Source organism: Heteronotia binoei, chromosome 21 (genome assembly GCF_032191835.1).
Source record: "Heteronotia binoei isolate CCM8104 ecotype False Entrance Well chromosome 21, APGP_CSIRO_Hbin_v1, whole genome shotgun sequence".
In the NCBI taxonomy this organism is placed as follows: domain Eukaryota; kingdom Metazoa; phylum Chordata; class Lepidosauria; order Squamata; family Gekkonidae; genus Heteronotia; species Heteronotia binoei.
This window is the reverse complement of record NC_083243.1, coordinates 176,634,624-176,659,875: the sequence shown is the minus strand read 5'-3', so window position 1 is coordinate 176,659,875 and position 25,252 is coordinate 176,634,624. Positions and strand designations below refer to the sequence as shown.

Here is a 25,252-nt window from a genome sequence, read left to right as displayed (position 1 = left end):
AGATTGCATCAAGGGACTCGGGCCAGACTGACTAATAGCTCATGACAGGGCAGGAACAGACTACACAATCCAGCTTGTGTCATCGTCAGGCTACGACACGGACGAAATGAAGGTTGGGGGGGGGGGCATAAAATGAATAAAGGGAAGCTGGGATTAGCGCTTGAATCTACGGAAGCAGCTTGTTGCTTTGTTCAGGGTGGGGGGAGGAAGCCCAGCTGTGCACCCTTGGTCAGCAAAAGCGCTCTCTGTGACATCAGCTTTAAAGCCCTGCCTTCCCCACCTCTTCCAAGTTTCTGACTATGAGAAACATCTCCAATCTGTTTCTCCACACCACCTAGTCTCTGTCCGTGTTCAACAAACACAATTCCCCCTCCTCCCCAAAAAAAGTTCTTTACACTTTAAATCCTTCCCACCCCCATATCTATCCAGTAAAACTGCTTTACTTCCTACTGGGTGTGCAGGGATGAGCAGCAGGTACATGTAGCTGAGAATGCAGCGTGCAGGGGGTGGGGGTGGGGGGAAATCAGAGGACCAAGAGACGAAGACGACTGCAGTAGCAGACGAAAAGACTGCATCATCACTAGGAAGCTTGGGCTGGACAAAGAGCCCTGATGGGAAGGCCAATGTCAGGAGGACTCACTGTTCCAAACATAACACTGTGAATGCGGATGGTTCACCACCACTGATCAAACTCTTCCGGCTGTCTGTTCATCCATCCTTCCAGCTACAGAAAACCAGCAACGCAGCAGGACCTAGGAGCTAGACAAGGGCTCCTCTTCAGGCGGGCTAGAGGACTGCACTGGAGCATTTGCCTCTTCGGCAAGGCCTAGCTCTGCATCCATCTGCTCCAGCTCCCTCTGATCAAGTAGCTCAAAGTCATCGGCTTCTTCTTCTTCCTCTGGCAGAGAGGTTGCCCCCGCCTCCTCACTTTCAGACAATTGGGCCTGGAAGCTCAGTCTCTCTTCTGGCTCAGTGGGCAGGAACTCTGACAGAGAAGGCCCTTCGATGTCCTCAGAGGAGCGGAGCAGAGCTGACAAGGTGTTCTGCACCACTGTGCTGATGGCGGTGGTAACGATCTCTTGGCTCAGTGAATCGATGTGTAGCCCCAGGCCCTTTGCAGAGACAGCCTGGGGCTCTGGAGCGCCTCCCACCGTTGCCTGCCCATTTCCGTTGAAGTGCGTATTTACAAAGTGCAGGGGTGAGGCCAGGCACAGGATAGAGGTGTCCGAACTCCCAACTGCTGCCGCTTCTTCCTCAGCAGAGTCCAACTGATCGGCAGCTTGGGCAGGCACTGCAAAGCTGTCTTCCTCGCTAGGCGGTTGCAAGTCTCTAGAATGGAATTCTTCTACAGAAGGGAACTCTGCCAGATCCTTGGAGAAGGACTCTTCTGGCTCACTGGGCAGGCTCTGCTGATCCAGATCTGGAAAGTACGCCACAAGTCAGCAGGGAAACAACCTTAAATACCCAGGAAGGTCCTGTTCTGTTACCCCATGCACATACACACCATAATCCCACTCTAGTTTACCTCTTTCATTATACTTTAAACACAAGGAAATTGTACTTCTTAACTTTTCCTTAGGCTCATCTGAAGACTCTGCAAGATGAAGCTTTTCCCCAAACCAGTCAATCATGGTATGCTACAAACCACACTCCCAGACTGAGATCACTAAGCACACTGATGACTTTCCTGCAGCCTAATTTACTAGCTCTTCCACCCTCAGCAGGACACTGTTACCAACTCTACTTCATGTGTCATCATGTGCTATAGCAGCGAACAGTGATGAATTAGGAACTGGGAGATCTGGGTTCAAATTTCAAATCTCCGCTGCCATGAAGCTCACTGGATGACCTGGGAGAGAGTCAGCCTAACCTACCTCACGGGGTTGTTAGGAAGATAAAATGGGAAGGGAAGGGCAGCATACATGATTCTGAGCTCCTAGGAGGAAGGGAGGGATAAAAAATGAGATAAATTATTCTCACCTACAGCAATGTGGTATCACAGCGGCAAAGAGACTGAGCTACAAATCAAAATATCCCTGATGCGAATGTTGCCCTTGCCACGGATTTACTAGATAGTCTTAGACATGCTACTTTCTCTCAGCCTGAGCATTGACTACCCACTGCGACATGGGGATATAATACTACCTTACAAAACCGTTATAACAAGATAATGAACGTTAATGTTCTAAAGAGCTATAATAAGAATACTTCGGCATTACACGCAGACGTGCCCTTTAGTTATTCCACCAGCTCCTTCACTGAAGCTCTGCTTGGCAGTCTGTTGCAAACCCTGGCCTATCTGATAGCACATTACTACTACCTGCCGAACATCCATCTGGTACTGGTGTGTTAGCTGCTGTATAGAATAGAAAACTTTCCCTCTCAAAGTGTTTACAGTGTCAGAAGTTCCAAAGTGTTTAAAGTGTCAGAAGTTAGGGTTTGTAGAATCTTTCGGGCTCAAGTGCCGTGTTCTACTGGAGAAAGTTTTCCTTCCAGACGTTTCGTTCTCAGTGGCGTTGCAGCCGGAGCAGGCGCTCAGACCTTCTTGGCTGCTGTGCATTGAGTGGGGCCAGGGCTGCTGGAGAGCTGCTGTTTGTAGGCTGGAGGGGGTGTGATGAAAGAGCAATTGGTTTGTGGATGTGCCCATTGTTTGGTGGGGCTTCCTGGAAGGGTAGTGATAAGGAAACTGGCTGTTGAATGTGACCATTGTTCTGTGTTAATTGCTGGGAAGGTTGGAAGGGGCTTGAAGATAAGGAAGATGGTTGTTGACTGTGCTGATTGTTCTGTGGAATTTGCTGGTTGTTCTGAGACTTTCTGCAATTTATAGTCTGTAGGGTGTTTTGCAGAGCTGGGTACCAAGATTGGTGGATGAAAATGCCTTCTTCCTTTCTGTTAAAATTGTGCTGGTGTTTGTAAATCTCAGTGTCAGAAGTGTTTCCAGTGTCAAAAGTTAGGGGAGGGACGGTGGCTCAGTGGTAGAGCATCTGCTTGGGAAGCAGAAGGTCCCAGGTTCAGTCCCTGGCATCTCCAAAAAAGGGTCCAGGCAAATAGGTGTGAAAAGCCTCAGCTTGAGACCCTGGAGAGCAGGGGAGGGATGGTGGCTCAGTGGTAGAGCATCTGCTTGGGAAGCAGAAGATCCCAGGTTCAATCCCTGGCATCTCCAAAAAAGGGTCCAGGCAAAATGGTGTGAAAAACCTCAGCTTGAGACCCTGGAGAGCCGCTGCCAGTCTGAGAAGACAATACTGACTTTGATGGACCAAGGGTCTGATTCAGTATAAGGCAGCTTCATATGTTCAAAACATTGGATGGTTAGAGACAAGGGGAAGGAAGACATGCAGCTTGACTAATTAAGAGATGAACAGTAGGTCAGGTAGTAACAAGGTTGTATATAATAATAAGGCTAAGGCTATTCGGGAAAGGCTTTGCTAAAATCATGGGTCTTCTTGGCTCAGTGTGCAAGCAGCTATATCACCTTGAGTCATAAATTGTTACAACATAATACAAATGACCTGAAGATGTCAATGTAACAGAAATTGCAAATAGCCACTTTCTTGGACAACTGCGGCAACAACTGCCCCAACTGAACGTCCATTCTCTCTTCTAGCCCGAGAATTAGCAGAACCTCAATGCTAGAAGGCTGCAGCCTTCATGCCCTGGTTCCAAACTTTCCAGTGCCCCTCAAAAGAACACAACAAAACCCTACCATACAATAACTCCTGACTGATAAGGGACATTAATTGCTTTTGCAGTAAAAAAAAAAGGGTACCTTCAGACACATCTGTCAGTTGTGGTGTGGTTGCTCTGGAGACAGTAAAGCCTCCGCTCTCCAGGATGGAAGCTTCCTCGTCTGAAAGCTCAGAGTCTGTAATTGCCAGTGCCAGTGCTGTCTTCTTCACATCTACCTGCATGAAGGAGAGAGACAGGGAAGTTATTCTCCCAAGGCTTACTTGGCTCACTGGGTGCTCGTGGCTAAAATGCCAAGGCAGAGAGTTCAAACAAGAAGAAAACACACTCCCAAAAATCCTGTCTCTTCCTCACAAGGCTCTAGCTCATTCTGTGTAAAGATGGAGTCTTCACAAAGAATGAGCTAGAGTCTTGTGAGGAAGAGACAGGATTTTCGAGTTCCTCTTAAAAGCCATCCGTCTTGAAAAAGGCAACGATACGTTTGACACCGGCTAACACGGACTGGCTTCATGTGGATGAACTTATTCTTTATCCTACACCTCACTGAAACAATAGTGGACTGAACGTGCAAGACCGTGAAGTGGGATCATTTGTTTCTTAAAGTACCTGTGTGCAATCTGGATGAAAGAATTCATTGCAGACCGTTTTCTCATGATTTTGGTTTATGAGTCAATAGCAGACTCTTAACCTTCAAAAAGTGCCTGCGTGCGCTCTGGTTTATTTTTCTGCAGACTGTCTGAATTCATTTTAGTGCAGAATGTTTGGGAAAAGAGGTTATGTCTAAGTGCCTGCGTGCAGTCTTGCGTTTCATATTGCAGTCTGTTTAAAGATAGAAGCTCTGGAATATTAAAGTGCTTTTGTGCACATTTATATTGTTCATCTTAGATTATTTAGAAGAGGAGTCTACTCAGAAGTAGAGGCCAAAAGGTTCTTCCTATTACATATATATGTTTTGATAGTATAGTTTCACCCTGATGTTTCTTCTATTATAGTTTTGCTCAAACTCCGGGAACTTTTTTTCTATATGGCAATTAATGGCTTTGGAGGGATGTTCATCTTTTTTAAAAAAAATGTACTGAACTTGTATTTTTCTGGTCCAAAGCATCTAAAAAATACTCTTTCAGGGCTTTTTCTTTTTGATCAGGAAAGCAGTTCCGGCTGGCTTGGCATCAGGGGGTGTGGCCTAATATGCAAATAAGCTCCTGCTGGGCTTTTTCTACAAAAAAGCCCCATGTGAAACCATAGTAATGCCAGAGGTGTGGCCTAATATGCAAATGAGTTCCTGCTGGGCTTTTTCTACAAAAAAGCCCCATGTGAAACCATAGTAATGCCAGAGGTGTGGCCTAATATGCAAATAAGCTCCTGCTGGGCTTTTTCTACAAAAAAGCCCCATGTGAAACCATAGTAATGCCAGAGGTGTGGCCTAATATGCAAATGAGTTCCTGCTGGGCTTTTTCTACAAAAAAGCCCCATGTGAAACCATAGTAATGCCAGAGGTGTGGCCTAATATGCAAATAAGCTCCTGCTGGGCTTTTTCTACAAAAAAGCCCCATGTGAAACCATAGCGATGCCAGAGGTGTGGCCTAATATGCAAATGAGTTCCTGCTGGGCTTTTTCTACCAAAAAAAGCCCTTCCCTCTTTCTAACAGAGGAGGAATTGAGTCCTAGTCTCCAGTTTCCAGGGGAAACACATTTTTTAGGTGGGTTATACTTCCACTCAATGCTGGTAACCCTGGGAAGAGAGAGATTCTTCCTAAGTCACCCTGGTCACTCCGTCCTTCCAGAATACAAAAACTCAAATTTGAGTTTTCAGGCTTGTTGGAAAAAAGTAGCCACAGCCACGCAGTCTCTTGGCAAAGGCAACATACCCCAGGCCCCGCAAGCAAGCCCTTCATCTTGGGATCGTCTGGGGGAAGACATAGTTCATGGGACTGAAGCCACAGTTCATCAGGTACTTCTGTTGCCCTTACCACTGGGGAATAACCCGACAGTTCTGCTTCACTCTCACTTTCCGTCTCTGCCATTGGCTCACTGCCAGCTTCTGGCTCATGCTTTCCTTGACGCCCTGTGGAGTGGGGGAAAGAAATGCTTTTAAGGGGCCGCGGTGGAGACAGCCCATTGGACAGAGTAAACGGGGAAGGGCTCAACAGAAGATTCATGCGGCCTGCACTATCTGATGGTAACTGCCTCAAGTGCATCCCAGCGTCCAGCCATCCCCCTCATCACCAAGCCCTCTTCATGCCATTCTTACTTGCCAGGCTCCTTCCCACAAACGTATCGAGGCATTTCAGATAGGAGGAAACCACCATCTTACTTTTCTTTTCGTGTTTAAGATGCAAAGTCTCCGCCTTCATGCTGTAGTCCAGTTTCATCAGGACGGGCTCCAAGCGGGTGTACATCCTCTGAATAAGCTCATGATACACCACCAGCGGCCACAACAAGAAGCTGAGCACTGGAGATGCGGGAAAAGCCCAGGAAAATGTTAGGTGGGTATAGTTCCTGCGGCAAAAGGCAGCCGGTGCAGTTTTCAACTTCAAGGCTGCTTCAGAACACAGAGGTTCCCCACTGCCAGCCCTCCAGCTAATTAGGCTGAGTGACCCGTTGCCCCACCCTAATCGTTAAACAGCATTCTGAAAACGGCAGCAACCCAAAAACTCTCATCAGCCTGGTCAGCCTAAAGTTCGGTTCAGGTCGCACGAACAAGCCGGAGTTTGTTTGAAACAAGCTCATGCCTGTCCTCCCTCTCTTCCTTGCACGTTATGAAAAGACTGCAGAAAAATCGCTAGCTAATTCCAGTTAGCTGTGTCGGAACCTTACACAGAGGTTGGTATCTTTCCCAGTAACTTGGATTCTTAACCACAATTTAGCACTTCTTTTAAAGCTTCAACTCCCTCACTGCCAAATTCAAAGGAAGGCTGCACAGCGCTAGGGATGGGCACGAACCAAGAAAATGTGGTTTGTGGATGAACCGCAAACACCGAACCAGTTAGGAGAGCCGGTTTGGTGTAGTGGTTAAGCGTGCGGACTCTTATCTGGGAGAACCGGGTTTGATTCCCCACGCCTCCACTTGCACCTGCTGGAATGGCCTTGGGTCAGCCATAGCTCTGGCAGAGGTTGTCCTTGAAAGGGCAGCTGCTGGGAGAGCCCTCTCCAGCCCCACCCACCTCACAGGGTGTCTGTTGTGGGGGAGGAAGGGAAAGGAGATTGTGAGCCGCTCTGAGCCTCTGTCCTTGAAAGGGCAGCTGCTGTGAGAGCCCTCTCCAGCCCCACCCACCTCACAGGGTGTCTGTTGTGGGGGAGGAAGGGAAAGGAGATTGTAGGCCGCTCTGAGCCTCTGTCCTTGAAAGGGCAGCTGCTGTGAGAGCCCTCTCCAGCCCCACCCACCTCACAGGGTGTCTGTTGTGGGGGAGGAAGGGAAAGGAGATTGTGAGCCGCTCTGAGACTCTTCGGAGTGGAGGGCGGGATATAAATCCAATATCTTCTTCTTCTTCTTCATGTCCCCACAAACCTGCTGAAATGGACCACGGTCCTTTTAAACAAGGTGTGTAGAAAGCCTGAAAAACAGCTGAGCGATGGGGAGCTGTTTTTCAGACTTTCGCAGGCTGTCGCGTCTTGGCACAAGACAGCCCCAAACAGCTGAGTGGCAGGGAGCAGACTGTCATTTTGCAGCTTTCATGGGGAACAGAAAGCTTTCTGCTTTCTGCACGAACTGCTTTAAAAGTTCATGGAAGTTTGTGACAGCAGACCCATTGTGAACCATGAACACAATGACACTTGTGACAAATTGCACATCATGGTTCAGCTCACGCTCATCTCTACACAGCACCGCTTACACATTTGTATATATACTTCTACATTTATGTATACGTGCCATTTCAAAGAGAAGCAGAAAGGCGTTTTGTTTCGTTTATTTCTTTTATACAAATCCAAATCAGACGATTCCTGGACACAATCCTAGCAGCATATAAAAGACCTTTGTTGAGCATCTAGTTTTCGGGACACAAAAGGTCCAGTGATACTTACAGACAATGTAGGAAATCATGATTCCCGGAACATAGTGTCCTACTACAGCCAAGATTAAGCATCCTGAGCAGACCCAGGCACAGAACTGGAAAAATAAGGCAAGAAGGACAGAAGAAAAGAAATGCTCAGTGAGCTGAGGCATTCACACGACGCCTAATGCAGCAACTTTCCACAACAGTTTACATTGGAGGTGTCTAGTGCTTCACAGCACTAGAAGAACTGATATCTGTTCAAACAGTAACAGCGCACTGATTCCCACCGTTACCTTAAATGCTTTATACGTGCACTGCACCCAAGTGGTTAGCTACCATTTTGTTACCACGTAATACTGCTGGGCAACATATATAACAAGACAGAAGCCTCAAGAAAGATCATTATAATTAAGAAGCTGAGAAAAGAGGTGTGAGAGGGGAAGGAAACAGCAAGCTACCTGCCCAGAAGTAACTCCAAATCTGAGATAGTACAAGCGAGTTTTTTTTTAATGCTAATCTCAGCACATGGAAAGGTATATTCTCCAAACAGAAATGAAGGAAATTTGCCTACAGCAGATAAAGAGTATTAAAAAGAAGGCATTTTCATCCACCAATCTTGGTACCCAGCTCTGCAAAACACCCTACAGACTATAAATTGCAGGAAGTCACAGAACAACCAGCATATTCCACAGAACTATCAACACAGTCAACAACCATTTTCCTTATCTTCACACCCCTTCCAACCCTCCCAGCAACTAACACAGAACAATGGTCACATTCAACAGCCAGTTTCCTTATCACTACCCTTCCAGGAAGCTCCACCAAACAATGGACACATCCACAAACCAATTGCCCTTTCACCACACCCCCTCCAGCCTAGAAATAGCAGCTCTCCAGCAGCCCTGGCCGCACTCAATGCACAGCAGCCAAGAAGGTCAGAGCGCCTGCTCCGGCTGCAACGCCACTGAGGTTGTTCTCCGCAGTCGAGAACGAAACGTCTGGAAGAAAAACTCTCTCCAGTAGAACACGGCACTTGAGCCCGAAAGATTCTACAAACCCTAATGATGTTACCAGCCGTGAAAACCTGAAATCTTTGATAGTATTAAAAAGCTTTGCATATCTTCCAAAACTCTATCTGTACATTTATATTAGGAAAAGCACTGTTCATTCCAAGGACAGGCTGTAATCAGTCTATGAGAGGATCTCTTTGCACGGTATGCTCAAACATACACCAGCTTCTTCAACAAAGAAGCCCAAACCTCCAAATAAGGATGGAAGTACAAATTACGGTAGATGTGGGGCTGCTGCCAGTAACTGGGTCTAGCTCTATCTGTTTCAACAGCTATCCCGAAGAAATGTCCTGGGACATATTCAGAACACGTGGAGCAGTCTGCGTCTTTTTTTCTAGGGTGGACTCCTTGGTCGAGAATCAATTTCCATATTTAATTTCTACAGTATTACAAGAATCACAGTCATACATCAAGCTTGCTACCTGAAGCACTGTCTTTGCACTGCATGTAAACATGTGTGGAATACATGCTTTTTCTTTACACAGAAGTGGTAAAAAAAAATCACAAAGTGTAAAGAACCCTTAATGCTTATGGCAAGTATATATTATCTAACTCTCTCTTTTGTGCCACACCCCCAAAAGGAAACACAGGAAATATGTTCTTTGAAGTAGCCGGACTCTTTTCCTGTGGGAAGCCCTTTAGATTTCCAGCATACCTTGGCAGGATTTTGCCTCTTGTACTGTAACAGCTCCTGCAGGTACAGCCTGAATGTAATCCAGCTCTCAGCCAGGCAATGACAGAGCTCTGGGACACTCAGCAAGTGAGGTTGTGCTCCTGCCATCTCGCTGTAACTATGGAAACAAAGAACATGCAGACAGGACTCAGAGATATCCAAGAAGTGATGGGTTATTTTATTGCTGCATTGTACTCTACCTTTATAATCCACTTTCTGCATTACGGTATGTCATGCCTTAGGGTTATTTTTGTCTGCATTAATTTTGTGATCCTAATTTTACTGCATTGAGTATTGGATGTCTTATGCTCTCTGGCAATTTTTAAAATATTTGGAAATCCACTGAGTCTCAGAAAAACATGAATGATAAAGTAATTAAAAAAAACACGATATAGAAGTGCTATGCTCATGCTCCAGCTGATGACACTGTATTCTTTTCTTGGCTCTGAAGCCTAGGATATATATTTATGGCTAATTCACCACATACCCAACAGCAATTAATACTAGCACTTTAGATGCTGGGACAGAGCTTCATTTGTCAGTTAACACGGGGTAATAATAAAGGAACTCCTTGAGCCATAACTTCTGGTCTGACATTAAACAGCCAGATGTTCCAGCAACTGGAGGAAGAATTCCAAAAACGGCCTTTCAGGCTACAATCAGATCTAAGAGCCTATATGGTATAGTGGTTAAAGAGTGGGACTAGGATCTGAGTGAGCTAAATATGAATCCCCATTCTGCCATAAAGCTTGCTGGTTGGCCTTGGGACAATCACTCTGGCAGCATAATCCACCTCACAGGATTTTTGTTGTGTGAATAAAATGGAGGAGGAATACATGATGGTATAAGCTGTTTTTAGCCCCTACTGGGAAGATAAGTATGGTATAAATATCTAGATAAATATCAAAATACTGAACAACTCTGAGTGAGACGGGGGTCAGAAGGTAGCAGGAGAGATCTTCTCCCAAAACTATAGCAGGAGCAGCCCTACCTGTCTCCTCCAGGCTCCTCCAAGGGCTGAGCTACAGGAGAAAAAGGAAGATCACAATTCAGCCAATTAATAAATGAAACGTGATAGCTTTAATGCTGAATATGTATTGTCAAAAGTTCCCTGCTTCGGCAGCCTGAGCTGGCGACTGTTCTGTGTGCACACAGCAGACAGAGCAACAGAATTGTGGTTTTGTTGCTGAAGATAGCACGAGGGCTGTGGGAAAAAGAAAGCTGTTCTTTGAAAAGCGTCTGAGGTTATTACCCCAGTGTCAAGAAAAGCCCACACAGTTATATACTTCAGCCACAGAAGAGCTACATCAGCGTACACTAAATAAACATTTCAATACTTTCAGACAGTTCTCAAATAGAGCAAAGGCCAATCTGGCTGATGCTCAGCTATCTGCTTGCTCTGACCCAGGAGGATCGCATGCTAAGTGCTAAGACAAAATCCTCACTGGCTTTTCCATAAGCAATCAACAAGCAGTGAGATGTTGGCAAATCCACAAGAAAAAGCTGGGTCTGGGACAGGGGCTGTTCTTGATATATTTGGTTGGGTTTGTATTTTAAAGGCATGTCTCCAGTTCTCACAGCAGACACACAATAAAAAGCTCTAGTATACTTCTACAATCTCAAATCCCTCCTATCCAGACACTTTACTTTGTCCTTATTCCTCAACCAAACCACTTAGCGAGGTCCACGTGATGTAAAAACAATGTGAATTGATTCCAATGTATTCCGGAATTTAAGAAAGTTCTGCTAAATAACCTTGCATACTTATCTGCATAACTAAGTACAGGATTGCAAGAATTTTCTTGCTGCAAAATGTAGATAGCTCAACACAGATTATGAATAAACCCTGGCTTTGTAAAATCAACCAGAGGAATGCCAAAAAGGTCTAGCAGTTTGAGTCTCAATAATTTAGTAGCAGAGAAGGTATATAAGTAAGTTCCTTTTCATCTCACACCTAAAGTGAGAATTCCGAGCTCTTCGGATTTGATCATAACGCTACTAACAGGGTGTGTATGACACGGCAAACAACATTTCGTTGGCTGTAGCCAGTATCTATGAACTACAGGACAAAACACTTTAATGATCTCCCTTTTGGCTACAGACCCGGAGCTGATAGGCTGATAAATAGTGCAGTGGAGCAGTGAAGAGAAATCTTGTTAAGTGCATGACCCAGATTCCAGGCAATAAGACTTGACACAGGCAGCCAACTACAATCTCTCTCTGCAAACATGAACTGTGGTGGGCATTCAGGAATTTCAGCAACCGCTGCCCACACAAGGAACTTTAGGTCATTGTGACAGTATGAAAAGCTGAAACTGTTAATGTAGTAGCTTGGCTTTGGTGGTCATTTGCTGCACCAGTAACTCATCTGTTAATGCTTCCCTGGAGTAAAGGGTGTTGCTGAATACATAGGTATTATGCACTGCGACACCAGGAATATTATACAACTGTCTTGCACCAGGCTGTTTTGTACTACCTGCAACTCTGGCAATGACACCATCTTAAAGACCTGTAAGATCCCACAGAAACGTCATTATTTTAGCAAAGCTGTAATAGTAATCAATTTTGATTCCAAGGTGAAAGCTGTGATCTCTCTGCAAAAATACAACCAGCACCTTTTAACATACCCTGAAGTACTGAAGAGCTGAGCTCCCTTTCACAGGCTAGAAGAAACTCAGCAGGATAAGCAAAGCCCAGCAAGATAATGCAAGCATTCACCAAAAATAAACACTCTTTTTGGCCCCTTTGAACACAAAGAGGTGACTTTTCCTCTTTGACAGAATTACTAGTTTAAAATGACTCATGCAGGTCACATCACAGAATATGGCTAGAATCTAACCCAGATGGTGAAGTTAAGAATGCAACAACTATTTTAGATGAGTTTTGGAGTAGCCCAATAGACAACCTCTCTGTTGATAAAAGGGGTTGTCTTCTTCAGCAGGTTGGTTAGCCGAGTTTGTAGAGAGACTTATACTAAATCCTCAGGGAAGTCCAGCACACCGTTTTCAGGCCCACTTTGGCTGGTCAACTGTTTCATGTTCTGCAACATCACTGTAACCCTGTTTGCTACTGATAACCAGATAAAGCATCCTTGACTCAGGTAATTGTTAACATAGACTCAAGGCCACCTGATGATATCAAGGACACAACTGCTCTAAAACGGAGGCCCTTTAATGCAGGCAGGCTAAAGCAAAGGTTCATTGTGACGAAGAGTACTATTGCTGCTGCTTTGCATTGTTCTGTGACACACAGAAAATACAATCCCTATGACAGAAGCCAAAACGTAGCTGGCAGTAGAATCTCATTGGCTGAGGAGAGGACAGAGCAAACGAAGTGTACCCAGAGTACTGCCAGTAAGAGATCAGATTATTTAGGCTACATTGCTTCCTAAATAGTGCTTGACACAAGGCATCTGATGTCCCTTCCCCCTTTTTAGGTCATGCTTTGACAAAACAGTGTTCAGGGTGTCACAGCCATGCTCGCAATGCCCAGAAATCCAATAAAAATCTTGTGATCACCTTCTTCCTTGCACAACTGATTATAAGTAACTGTTTGGTGAAAGTTTCTTCTCAACTTGCAACCCCATAAACTTCATATAGTCAGCCCGCTGTCATGACTGTCTGGGCCTCAACAAATATCCAGGCACTTCATTAATTACTATCTGATGACAGCAAACCATGGCAATGCAAACCAACAGAAATTTACTGGCGAAACAACTGTGAAACAATTTACTATTTAATTAAAAATTAACACTTCTGACTACAAACCATCTTATGGACCCAACAGCTGCCTATCTTGTCAACAGTTCCACACCAACCAATGTGGCCGTTCCTAGCGTGTCATTTTTGTAACTGTCCAATGGCTTGACTAGCAGGAGTAGGCAGGAACTTGTGGACTGAACTAGCAACAGCATGAGAACCAACAGGAATAGTTCTTGTTCAGATATACAGCACTTCCCTTACTTGGACAATGATCAGCACCCTCACTTACCTGAGAATTCCAACAGGAAATGAGGTTTCCATCTCTCCAGTAGCAGAAAGCCAATAAGGGCAACACTGAGGAGGAATAGGGGACGCAGCGATGTAGAAGAAAACAACCTGAAATATTATTAGGGATAGAGGCCTGTGTTAGCTGGAGAGTACTGGCAAGGGACTGTTACTTGCTCTAATGTGTTGTACACAGCGCCGGCCCAAGGGTGTGTGGCACCCCAAGCAGGCGCCCCCCCTAGCCCCCTCGGCACCGCATTGCAGCGTTGCACTCCGTTGCGCCCCCCCACCCCATGCCGTGCAGTACAGCAGTGGCACCTCCTTCCCTTCCCTCCCCCTCTGCGTTCACAGCCTGCCGCACCTGGGCCGTTCCGGGCCCAACGCAGCGTGAATCTTATCTTTAGAATGACGGGGCTGAAGTGAAGGCTTCTCCCCCCTCCGGGAGAGCCAGTTTGGTGTAGTGGTTAAGTGTGTGGACTCTTATCTGGGAGAACCAGGTTTGATTCCCCACTCCTCCACTTGCACCTGCTAGCATGGCCTTGGGTCAGCCGTAGCTCTGGCAGAGGTTGTCCTTGAAAGGGCAGCTGCTGTGAGAGCCCTCTCCAGCCCCACCCACCTCACAGGGTGTCTGCTGTGGGGGAGGAAGGTAAAGGAGATTGTGAGCCGCTCTGAGACTCTTCGGAGTGGAGCGCGGGATATAAATCCAATATCTTCTTCTTCTTCTCCTTTCCAGAACCAGAAGGGAGGGGGAGCCAAGCCTTCACTTCAGCCCCATCATTCTAAAGATAAGATTCATGCAGAGTCAGGCCTGGTGGGGCTGTGAATGCGCAGGGGGGGAGCAAAGTGACAGAGGTGCCGCCACCCTCGCCGCGCTGTGTGCTGTGATCATGGTGGGGCGGCAAAGGGAAGGGAAAGGAGGGGGCGGGCGGCGGAGGCAGGCAAACTAGGCGCTTGCCTGGGGCACTGGGGGAAAGCCCAATTTGGAGCCCCTGCCCTCCCGACGCCCTAGGCAACTGCCTAGTTTGCCTAGTGGGCAAGCCGGCCTTGGTTGTACATAAAGCAGCCTTTGAAGATGGTTCAGAAAGTTTAGTTGGTTTAACTATACTATGCCAGGCAGATTGTGATCTGAGAACTGCTGTAGGGAACATGTTTTCCCAACTGTGAAACAATTTCACTGGCTTCTATTTTGTTTTCAAGAACAATTCAAAATTGACTTACAAGACCCAAAATGGTCTAAGGAATGTGATAGTGTTTGCTCCCAAATGAGCCCAACTGCCAATTAATATTTTTGTCAGAGAACATTTTTCAAGTGCCTCCGCCTTTTCCAGTTAGGCTGGTAGCTAGAGTTCAGCTGTGGTGGCACTCCCACTACAGAAGGAGTTTTACAGTTCAATTACCCTGTATCTACATGAACATTATTTAGGAATCAGATGAAATCCATCATGCTCACCTGTGATTAGCACCACCTACAGAGGCAATCTCATTCACATTTTTGATAATTCTGTTGGCGAAATTCACTCACAATGGTGCAGTCTCAGGAGTCAAAAGGAAGAAATTCCTAAAGCTTCAGTGCACTGGACAACTTCTTGCCCCTCTTCATTAAAAATAAATTATGTGAAGCAAGCACTATACCTAATATATACATTTTATAAGATCTAGTATTTCTTGCTGCAGAATTTTGTTTTTGAAAGTGCATAGTATACACTACCCTATTAGATGCCTACTAGGTATATCAACCACATTTAGATTCTGTTGAATAAAAACTCAGTATATTTATATACCAATATTTTATATACCGCATTTTTCGGTCCATAGGACGCACCGGACCATAAGACGCACCCCCCTCCATTTTGTTTCGCTGCCTCATTCTGGCTCGTTTTGCTGCCTCTGCTGGCTCGTCTTCCCGCCCCTTGAAGAGGCGGAGGCCGGGCGAGGGCGCTGAGGTGGCTCTAGAAGCCACGGAGCCGGCGCTTCGTCCGTCTCCTGGCTTCTCCTTTCTTCCCCCTCGCTGCCAAGGGGGAAGAGCCTTTGCGGCATGGCCTCCGAAGAGGCTCGTTTGGCTGCCTCTGCCTCCACCGGCTCTTCTTCCCGCCCCCTGGAAGAGGCGGAGGCCAGGCAAGGGTGCTGAGGCGGCGCATAGAAGCCATGGAGCCGGCGCTTCGTCCGTCTCCTGGCTTCTCCTCCCTGCCTTGCCGCCTTCACAATGATAGAGGAGGACGAGGGAGCGGCGGCAGACCAGCCGGTGGCGCAACCAGCAGCGGGAGCCGGCGAGGCGAGAGCGAGACCAGCGGGGCCCGGCCATTGCCTGCCAAGGTGAACTCTTTTTTTCCTTATTCGCTCCATAAGACGCACACACTTCCCCCCCACTTTTTTGGGGTGAAAAAGTGCGTCTTATGGTGCGAAAAATACGGTATCTTGTATACCTTAGTACAATCTCAACTTAATTCCAAACCTCATCACTATTAATTATCAAACTTTCTGTAAAAAGTAACAACACCTATCCGTTCATCTTAAATGCCTATTGGGAAGGTTCCTTGGCAGCCTAGAAATTTTCCAAATAAAAAAAGGTAACCATTATTCCTATCCTGGGGGAAAGCTAAGCCAAGAAATAGCAATTCTCCAAAGTTACGAGCAAGTCTAAGACAGTCAAAAGGTTTTGAGCTCAGTTCTCAGAGGTCCAAGCTAAGCTAACTGGGTGGTACAGCGGTCTCTAAGACATAGGACCAAATCCTATAGGGTATTTCAAGCAGTTATCTTTACATTTTCATGGTCTAAGCCAAATTTGATCCATAAAAACAATTCTTTAAGGAGCAATTTAAAGGTCTACACTTTGTGCAGTGATTGCTGAAAGAACTCCTGGCACCCAGTGATCACTGGAGCCTTCTCATGAGGGACACCAAATCTGCAAAGCTTGATCTCCCTCTGCCCTCCAGATACATTAAGACAGGGTGGGAGGTACTTTATTCTTAAAATATGCACAAATCTTTTCCAGCAGTGTCATATTGTCACCTGTCTTACTGGAACATTCTTTTATAAGGTATTAATAATCAGAAACAGACCCTGCAACAGGGTGACTGGAGAGATCACAAAAACGTTTGCCGTCCAAAAGCATACTGTAGCATTCCATCCTTATTATAGATTTTCATTTCTAAAACTGCATCCTCTGAACATGTACTACTACTCTATGTATGTCTCCAGCATCTGAATCTGCTTTGCTGACAGTTCATTGTCTGTAAGAGTAAACAGGATGTTTTCTCTTCCCAACATACTGCTGGACTCTACTATTCAGATTTGTTAAATGTTGCCGTGTCTACAACCGCAGGGTAAGCAGAAAGGGAAGGAATGTGCTAACGCCACAATTCTCCACAACTGTAGACTTAACAAAGGCTCAACTGACCGAGGGCAACAGGAAATTTGTATCGTTTACTCCTAGACTGGTGCGTTTCCAGAGTTACTAAGCTACCAAACCCAATGTGCGTGAACCATGTGGCTCCTATGCAGTGAGTACACAACAGAAACACTCCTGGGCGAACCTCCAATTATCTGCAGCTGCTACTAGCAGCTCTCATTTATCACAGGCCAGCTCCTGGAAGCACACTTGGCGCCACCCAAGCATCAGAGAGAGGTCTGTTTACACTTTGAGAGAAAAGCAGGGAGGTTACTTGAGGCTACACCAAGACCACTTTAAGTTTTTCATCCTATTACAATCATTTTTAGATCAATTACAATACAGGACTCCTCTTCCTTATATGCCAATAAAGGCTTTTGTTGTTGTTGTTGTTGACTCATCTTCCTCTCTTTGGTCCACACAGGGCTATCAACTCCATGGCTGCGTTGAAGATACAGATGGTATCAAGTTGAAAGCTTTCAAGCACTAACTTCCCATGCAGCTTAGTCTACTTCCTTCTGGGAGGGTGTGTGTGTGTGACAGCTCTGCATTACAGAATATGCATGCAGAATATCCAATGTTCAATCACAGGCATCTCTATTGAACAGTTGGACCCTACTACTTAGATTCGTTAAATGCTGTCATGTCCACAACAGCAGGGTAAGCAGAACGTGCTAGCGCCACAGTTCTCCACAACTACAGGCTTAAAAGGATTTCAGGGAGTAGGCCTCGGAAAGCTCTCCACTTGTAACCTTGGAAAGCTGCTGCCAGTCACAACTGATATCTAGTGATGTGAGTTTTCCAGGAAAATGCCTGCAGTTTTCTAGAAATTTTTCCAACTGAAATTTAAATAAGTGAACTATCATCAAAAGAAGGCAAATATACCATGTACAAGCACTGGGGTTTGTCCATGCTTCTTATCCCACATTTGGTCTGTCTAACATGATTGATTTACAACACAACAGCCCCGACAGCTACAGATAAACAGAGCCCCGTGGCGCAGAGTGGTAAAGCTTGCGGTACTGCAGTCCGTACTTTCTGCTCACGACCTGAGGTAGCCGGCTCGAGGTTGGCTCAGCCTTCCATCCTTCCGAGGCCGGTAAAATGAGGACCCAGTTTGCTGGGGGGCAAGCAATTGCAAACCACCCCATAAAACTTCTGCCGTGAAAACGTCGTGATGTGACGTCACCCCAGAGTCGGAAATGACTGGTGCTTGCACAGGGGACTATCTTTACGTTTACAAATCTGGGGGGCAGAAATTTTTGCAAAGAAAATATAGCACTGAATAATTTCCTGGAACATTTTCTGCCCCACCGCACTGGGCTAGATGGACCCAACAGACTAATTCAGTATAAGGAAGTTTTATGTGATGAACACCTGTTCACACTAATAAGGTATGGGGGTGAACATGACCTTTCCCACATATTTCGGGTAAATTTTAATAATTATAAGCAAGACTTTACAGCTGATTCAACATTATTCCTGACCTACAGTCTGTTCTTGAGATATAATCATACCTTTAGGCATTATTGTGAAACAGTTTACAGAAGAGGCTGAAAACTATGCTGAAGTGTAATGGAAGTACAAGCAAGACTAGATCTGTTTGAAACCAAAGTTCTTGAAACTCATGGTTCTCATCATGTGTTTCCAGACTTCTTGAATCACCACGGGAGGGTTCAGTACTCAACCATGTCCATCACAACTACACCAAGAAACAAAGATGTTCCCAGGTGTATTCTACGGTTTCATTAGGACTCACTTTACAGACGCTTCTAATTCCAAACTTAATAGAGCTGATGGCCCCAGAACTCAATGTTTACAGTGATCTGCTCTAATTTGAACATCCATAAAATAAGTTTTCACATGCCCTTTGTACTTTTATAACTTCTAAATAGGAGTTTCAGGTTTGCCATGCGGAAAGTAATACGACACATATGCACTAGAATTGATCACTTCCAAGAAACCCTTGCCTAGAGCTGCAACTGTCAATAATATATACTGATTGCCAGAAAATTTAGCAGCTCTTTTTTAAGAATGTGTTCTTAGGCATAAAAACCCATCTCTGTTGTGCTTGCAGCTATGCAGCACGTCACCCATAAAATTCTACTCTTGACCATTCATGGAGATCCAACCAGCTTCATCATGGTCAACGGTCTCATCTTATAAGTATTTCTTCACCCAAAGGGTGATTAACATGTGAAATTCACTGCCACAGAAGGTGGTGGCGGCCACAAGAGGGGTTTAGATAAAAATATGGAGCAGAGGTCCATCAGTGGCTATTAGCCACAGTGTGTGTGTATATATAAAATTTTTTGCCACTGTGTGACACAGAGTGTTGGACTGGATGGGCCGTTGGCCTGATCCAACATGGCTTCTCTTATGTTCTTCTGTGACACAGAGTGTTGGACTGGATGGGCCGTTGGCCTGATCCAACATGGCTTCTCTTATGTTCTTATGTTCATTGCTCCTTTCTGTATCAGTTTGTCAAACTGCTTTATGTACTCTAACCGTGAACAAGACCTCTCCCTATTCTCAAATGCTCACTCATGTGCAACATCTTTCTTGTTTTACACACAGTGCATGGTTTTACCTGCAGCAGTGCTTTATTTTCAGGGCCTTCAACCACTCCTCCATAAATTTATCTCTCACCTGCTACTACTTTCAGCTCCAAACTCCCCAGCTTCTTCACCAGGTACGAAATCCCCTTTTCTGCTGCTGAAAAAGGGAGGAGGAATTCCCTGACTATGAAAATAGGCTGTGCTGGGAATCATGAAAATAGGCTGTGCTGGGGATCATGAGGATGGAAAAAAGCCTTGTGGGATGGGAGAACTGGGCGACACTGAGCAAAAAAGGTCGGATCTGATCCCAAGACATCACCCATTTTGTACAATATTCCCAAATACAAGACTTATTTCCAAACACTCCACCTTGATACGTTCCCCACCCATCCAAATATTTGTATAATGTGCTGCACTACCTCATTCACTATTTTCAATGAACTTAGATTTGAGAAACTCTATCAAATTGTACTGCAAGATTCAAAGTGTTTGGCTTTGAGCAGAGACCTGGGTTCAACTCCTTGCTCAGACATGAAGTCTACTAGGCAGAATGGGCAAGTTATTACCACTCAAGGTTGCCAATCTCCTGGCACTGTTGTGACGACAATTGGAGGGGGGGGGGGGGTGGCACACAACTCTCCAGGTATGCTACCCTTGTTTATCAAGGGTGATAAACATTATACAGGACTACTACTTGTTCCAAAACAAGGCATAGCCAGGCCAGTACCCAAACAGATATTTCTTGTTTCAAATGCAACAGCTCCAGAGAACTTAGAGTTGACAGGTCCCTCCTGGCCACTAGTGTGTGTGGGGAAAATAGGGTTGCCAACTCCAGCTTGGCAAACTCCTGTTGGTTTGAGGGTGGAGTCTGGGGAGGACAGGGATCTCAGTAGGGTACACTGCCATAGAGTCCATCTTTCAAAGCATCCATTTCCCCAGGGGAACCAATTTCTGTTGTCCGGAGATGAGCTATAATTCCAGGGGATCCCCAAGTCCCACCTGGAGGCTGGCATCTCTAAAGCAGCTAATTTAAGCATTTGGTTCAGCAATCTTAGCCTTGATCTATTACTCAGAAACATTCCCCAAAGTTCAATTTCACATCACTTGCTGGCAACCTTCCCCTCCCCCTTGTTTCCTGAAACCTGCTTTCTATCTGAGGGAAATACATACATATTCTATATAATCATGGATGTTTCCTTGCAAATCCAACCCATTTCAATTATACTCAAGGATGCATACAGAGCAATGCAGTTTTAAATTCCTAAGTAAGGCAAAAGTTTCATCAGTAAATAAATAAATAGGAGTCAGTATTGGATTTGCGGTAGCTTGGACGCTCCTGGATTCTTTACAGCACGCTTCCTCCCATCATAGCAGAATCTGCTGGCTAACAAAAGCCACACCAGGCATTAACACCATCACGACCGACTCCTTTGCAATAAGAACGTAAGAGAAGCCAGGTTGGATCAGGCCATTGGCCCATCCAGTCCAACACTCTGTGTCACACAGTGGCCAAAAAAACCATATATATATATATATATATATATATATATATATATATATATATATATATATATATATATATATATATATATATATATATATATATATATATATACATACACACACACACACACACACACGAACATATGAAGCTGCCTTATACTGAATCAGACCCTTGGTCCATCAAAGTCAGTACTATCTTCTCAGACTGGCAGCGGCTCTCCAGGGTCTCAAGCTGAGGTTTTTCACACCTATTTGCCTGGACCCTTTTTTGGAGATGCCAGGGATTGAACCTGGGACCTTCTACTTCCCAAGCAGATGCTCTGCCACTGAGCCACCATCCCTCCCCTGCTCTCCAGGGTCTCAAGCTGAGGTTTTTCACACCTATTTGCCTGGACCCTTTTTTGGAGATGCCAGGGATTGAACCTGGGACCTTCTACTTCCCAAGCAGATGCTCTGCCACTGAGCCACCATCCCTCTCCTGCTCTCCAGGGTCTCAAGTGGAGGTTTTTCACACCTATTTGCCTGGACCCTTTTTTGGAGATGCCAGGGATTGAACCTGGGACCTTCTGCTTCCCAAGTAGATGCTCTACCGCTGAGCCACCGTCCCTCCCCCACATACACATATACACCCACACTGTGGCTAATAGCCACTGATGGACCTCTGCTCCATATTTTTATCCAACCCCCTCTTGAAGCTGGCTATGCTTGTAGCCGCCGCCACCTCCTGCGGCAGTGAATTCCACATGTTGATCACCCTTTGGGTGAAGAAGTACCTCCTTTTGCCCGTTCTAACCCGGCTGCTCAGCAATCTCATGGCATGCCCACGACTTCTTGCATTGTGAGAAAGGGAGAAAAGCGCTTCTTTCTCTACTTTCTCCATCCCATGCATGATCTTGCCAATCCTGACCACAAGATTGGGGCCTGCCACTCCCCGCCCCCCAGGAGCCGCGAGACTCAGCCCTGCTTGACCACACACCCCCTGTGCCGCCGCTGCAGCCGCCTCTCACCACAGAGCAGCTCCGAGTGCGACAGCCCCGGCCAGGCTCTGCGGCGGCCTCTCCCAGACCAGCAACCGCTGCACGGCGACCAGCGACGCCTCCCAGCCCCTCAGGCGCCGCTTCAGCTGGCCAGCCAACGCCAACACCTCCTGCTCCTCCTCCTCCACTTCTTCCTCCTCTGCTTCCACCTCGCAGCCGCCGAGCCCGGGCACCGCCTCCTCCTCCCTCATCGCCGCGACACCCGAACCGCCGCCACTCGCCATCGCCTCAATCAGCGATTAGGGGAGGAGGAGGAGGAGAAAAGAGCCCTGACAGCCGTAACCGGAAGAAGCCGCGCATTAACCTGAGCGTTAAGCCGAATCACGTGGTTTCCCCCCCCAGCACGTGGGAAATGACGTAACCACTCGGCACTTTGCCCCGCAGTTCTTTCAGGGCTTCGCCTCAGAGCATGCGCAGTGAATAGCCGTTGGAGTCAGATTTCTGGTATGCTTGAGTGGCAGTTAGGGTTGCCAATCCCCAGGTGGGGGCAGGGGATCCCCCGGTTTGGAGGCCCTCCCCCCCACTTCAGGGTCATCTTGGCGGGGGGAGGGGAGGGAAATATCTGCTGGGAACTTTGTTATTCCCTATGGAGATTTATTCCCATAGAAAATCATGGAGAATGGATCTGTGAGTATCTGGGGCTGGGGGGGGGGCTGTTTTTTGAGATAGAGGCCCCAAATTTGCAGCGTGGCATCTGGTGCCTCTCCTCAAAATACCCTCCAAGTTTCAAAAAGATCGGACCAGGGGGTCCAATTCTATGTGCCGCAAAAGAAGGTGCCGCTATCTATCCTTCATTATTTCCTATGGAAGGAAGGCATTTAAAAGGTGTCCAGTCCCTTGAAATGTCATGGCCAGAACTCCCTTTGGAGTTCAGTTGTGCTTGTCACAACCTTGCTCCTGGCTCCACCCCCAAAGTCCCCAGATATTTCTTGTATTGGACTTGGCAACCCTAGCAGCAGTTGGGCGCCTGCGCTAACGAAACCTCTTTTAAAAGCACATGCCCTTGTATTCGGTGTTTTAAAAGTCTAATCCCCAAGTAAGAGTGAAGCCCTAAAATAACCCTGAAAGTATGTGGTGGTATTAAAATAATGCAGAATGCTTAGGGTTGCCAAATCCAATTCAAGAAATATCTGGGGACTTTGGGGGTGGAGCCAGGAGACTTTGGGGGTGGAGCCAGGATATGTTAGGGGTGGAGCCAATATCAAGGCTGTGAGAAGCATAATTGAACTCCAAAGGGAGTTCTGGCCATCACATTTAAAGGGACGGCACATCTTTTCAATTCCTTCCTTCCATAGGAAATAATGGATAGGGGCACCTTCTTTTGAGGCTCATAGAATTGGACCCCCTGGTCCAATCTGTTTGAAACGTAGGGGATATTTTGGGGAGAGGCACTAGATGCTATACTGAAAATTTGGTGCCTCTACCCCAAAAAACAGCCCCCCCCCCGAGCCCCGGATACCTGCAGATCAATTCTCCATGATTTTCTATGGGACTAAATCTCCATAGGGAATAATAGAGTTCCCAGCAGACATTTACCTCCCCTCCCCCCGCTTTCTGATGACCCTGAAGCGGGGGGGGGGGCCTCCAAACTGGGGGATCCCCTGCCCCCAGCTGGGGATTGGCAACCCTAAGAATACTGCATTACAACCCACATGTCTCTCTCCTCTTTCAAATCCTAGCCTCCCCAAGCTTCACCTCCAAATATCAACTCCCAAAACGGGAGTTGGCAACTCTAAATCCTCTGCTTAGTAATGCACTGTGCAGTGGTATGAGTGGCAGGATACAAAACAAGCTGTATGTTTAATTTTAAAGTAGAACTTAGATAATGGGCCTGAAGCCAATTCCCACACCTAGGTTGCCAATCTGCACTTGAGAACAGGGAATCCCCTGGTTTGCAGGCCCTTCCCCCCACTTCAGGGTTATCAGCAGGTCCCTAGCTATGGTGAGGCTGGGCTACTCTATTTAAAAATAAAACCTTCCCTCTGTAGGCCCCCTCCGTTGGAGGGCCTCCAATATGCTTCTAATTCATGCAGCCAGCAACAGGATCTGAAGAAAAGGGAGGTAGAGAGAGCACAAAAGAGAGAATGAGAGTGAGAGTGTGCACAAGAGCAGGAGAGAGCAACAGTGCCCCCCCCCAAATTTTAACTCCTGGGTTTCCCCACGCACCCAAAATTTTCTGGCTATGGGCCTAGTTATCAGAAGGGGGGGGGGGTTGAATGTCCACTGGGCATTCCATTATACCTGATGGAGACCAGTCCTCATAGAATATAAGGGAGAATCGATCTGTGGGTATCTGGAACTCTTGGGGGGGGGGAGCTGTTTTTTGAGGTAGAAGCACCATATTTTAAGTATAACATCTGATGCCTCTCCTTAAAAACAACATCAAAACTCAGTTTCAAAAACGTCGGACTGGGGTTCCGATTGTGTGAGCCCCCAAAGAAGGCATCCCCACCCTCCATTATTTCTAGTGGAGGGAAGCCATTTAAAAGGAGCTCAGTCCCTTTAAATATAAGGACCAGAACTCCCTCTGGAGTTTAACCATACTTGTCATAACCTGGCTCCTGGCTCTACCCCCAAAGTCCCCAGATATTTCCTAAGGCAGACCTGGCAATTATTTGGGGGGTGGAGCCTTGGGGAGGGCAGGATTTGGAAAGGGGATGGACCTCATCAGAGTATAATGCCACAGAGTCCGTCCACCAAATCAGCCATTTTCTTTAGGGGAATTGATCTCTTGTCATCCTATAATATAGTGGGTTGCACACAATGATGAGGCGAGGTGGTAGTGATTATAGCTATTTTATTAGATGCAGCAGAGTATAGCGCTGCACTAAAAGACTGAGAACGAGGCCAACTATATATACATTCAAAGTTTCCGCACTAGCAGGCGGTAGCTCTCCAGATGTTTTTTGCCTACAACTCCCATCAGCCCCGGCCATTGGCCATGCTGGCTGGGGCTGATGGGAGTTGTAGGCAAAAAACATCTGGAGAGCTACCGTTGGTCACTCTAAACCAGCAAGGGGCTCGTGATTGGAGCAGGGCAGCAGATTTGGATCCTGCTGCTTACTGTTCCTGAGTCCCCAAGCTCAGTCCTACAGGCTCCAATGAGCCAGGCAAGAACTCCATATAATAGCCACAGTTCAGATCACATATACAACACATCCGGAGATCAGTTGTGATCCCAGTAGATCCCCAGCTGCCACCTGGAGGTTAGCATCCTAGAAACACATGTATTTCTCTCTTAATGACACAAAGAAGATGCTTTTGCTATGCAAGCATAGCTTTGTACAGATGCATGTATCTGTTATGTGTTTGTGACACCTCAGAGGCCAAGTGTTTTACAGCGCAACCAAAGCAGTTA

The 25,252-nt window shown here is 46.4% G+C and overlaps 1 protein-coding gene across 1 annotated transcript; it reads right to left on the bottom strand.

Annotated features, from left to right (window-relative positions):
* Positions 1-363: 363 nt before the first annotated feature.
* RETREG2 (reticulophagy regulator family member 2) lies at positions 364-22,131 on the bottom strand. The gene is made up of 9 exons (XM_060262003.1): positions 21,865-22,131; positions 13,413-13,519; positions 10,414-10,444; positions 9,405-9,540; positions 7,708-7,792; positions 5,999-6,136; positions 5,655-5,749; positions 3,767-3,902; positions 364-1,420 (listed from the first exon to the last, which is right to left on the bottom strand). Exons 1-9 carry the CDS (start codon positions 22,116-22,118, stop codon positions 753-755), a joined length of 1,650 nt encoding a protein of 549 aa, XP_060117986.1. The 5' UTR covers positions 22,119-22,131; the 3' UTR covers positions 364-752.
* Between the last annotated feature and the right edge of the window lie 3,121 nt (positions 22,132-25,252).

Excerpts from the sequence above, each read along its gene's own strand:
- RETREG2 (XM_060262003.1), bottom strand. The coding sequence starts at position 22,118 with ATGGCGAGTGGCGGCGGTTCGGGTGTCGCGGCGATGAGGGAGGAGGAG. Across the intron at positions 10,445-13,412 it reads TTTCCTGTTGGAATTCTCAG|CTCAGCCCTTGGAGGAGCCT; the intron begins GTAAGTGAGGGT and ends TTTCTCCTGTAG. Across the intron at positions 5,750-5,998 it reads TCTTAAACACGAAAAGAAAA|GGCGTCAAGGAAAGCATGAG; the intron begins GTAAGATGGTGG and ends CCCACTCCACAG.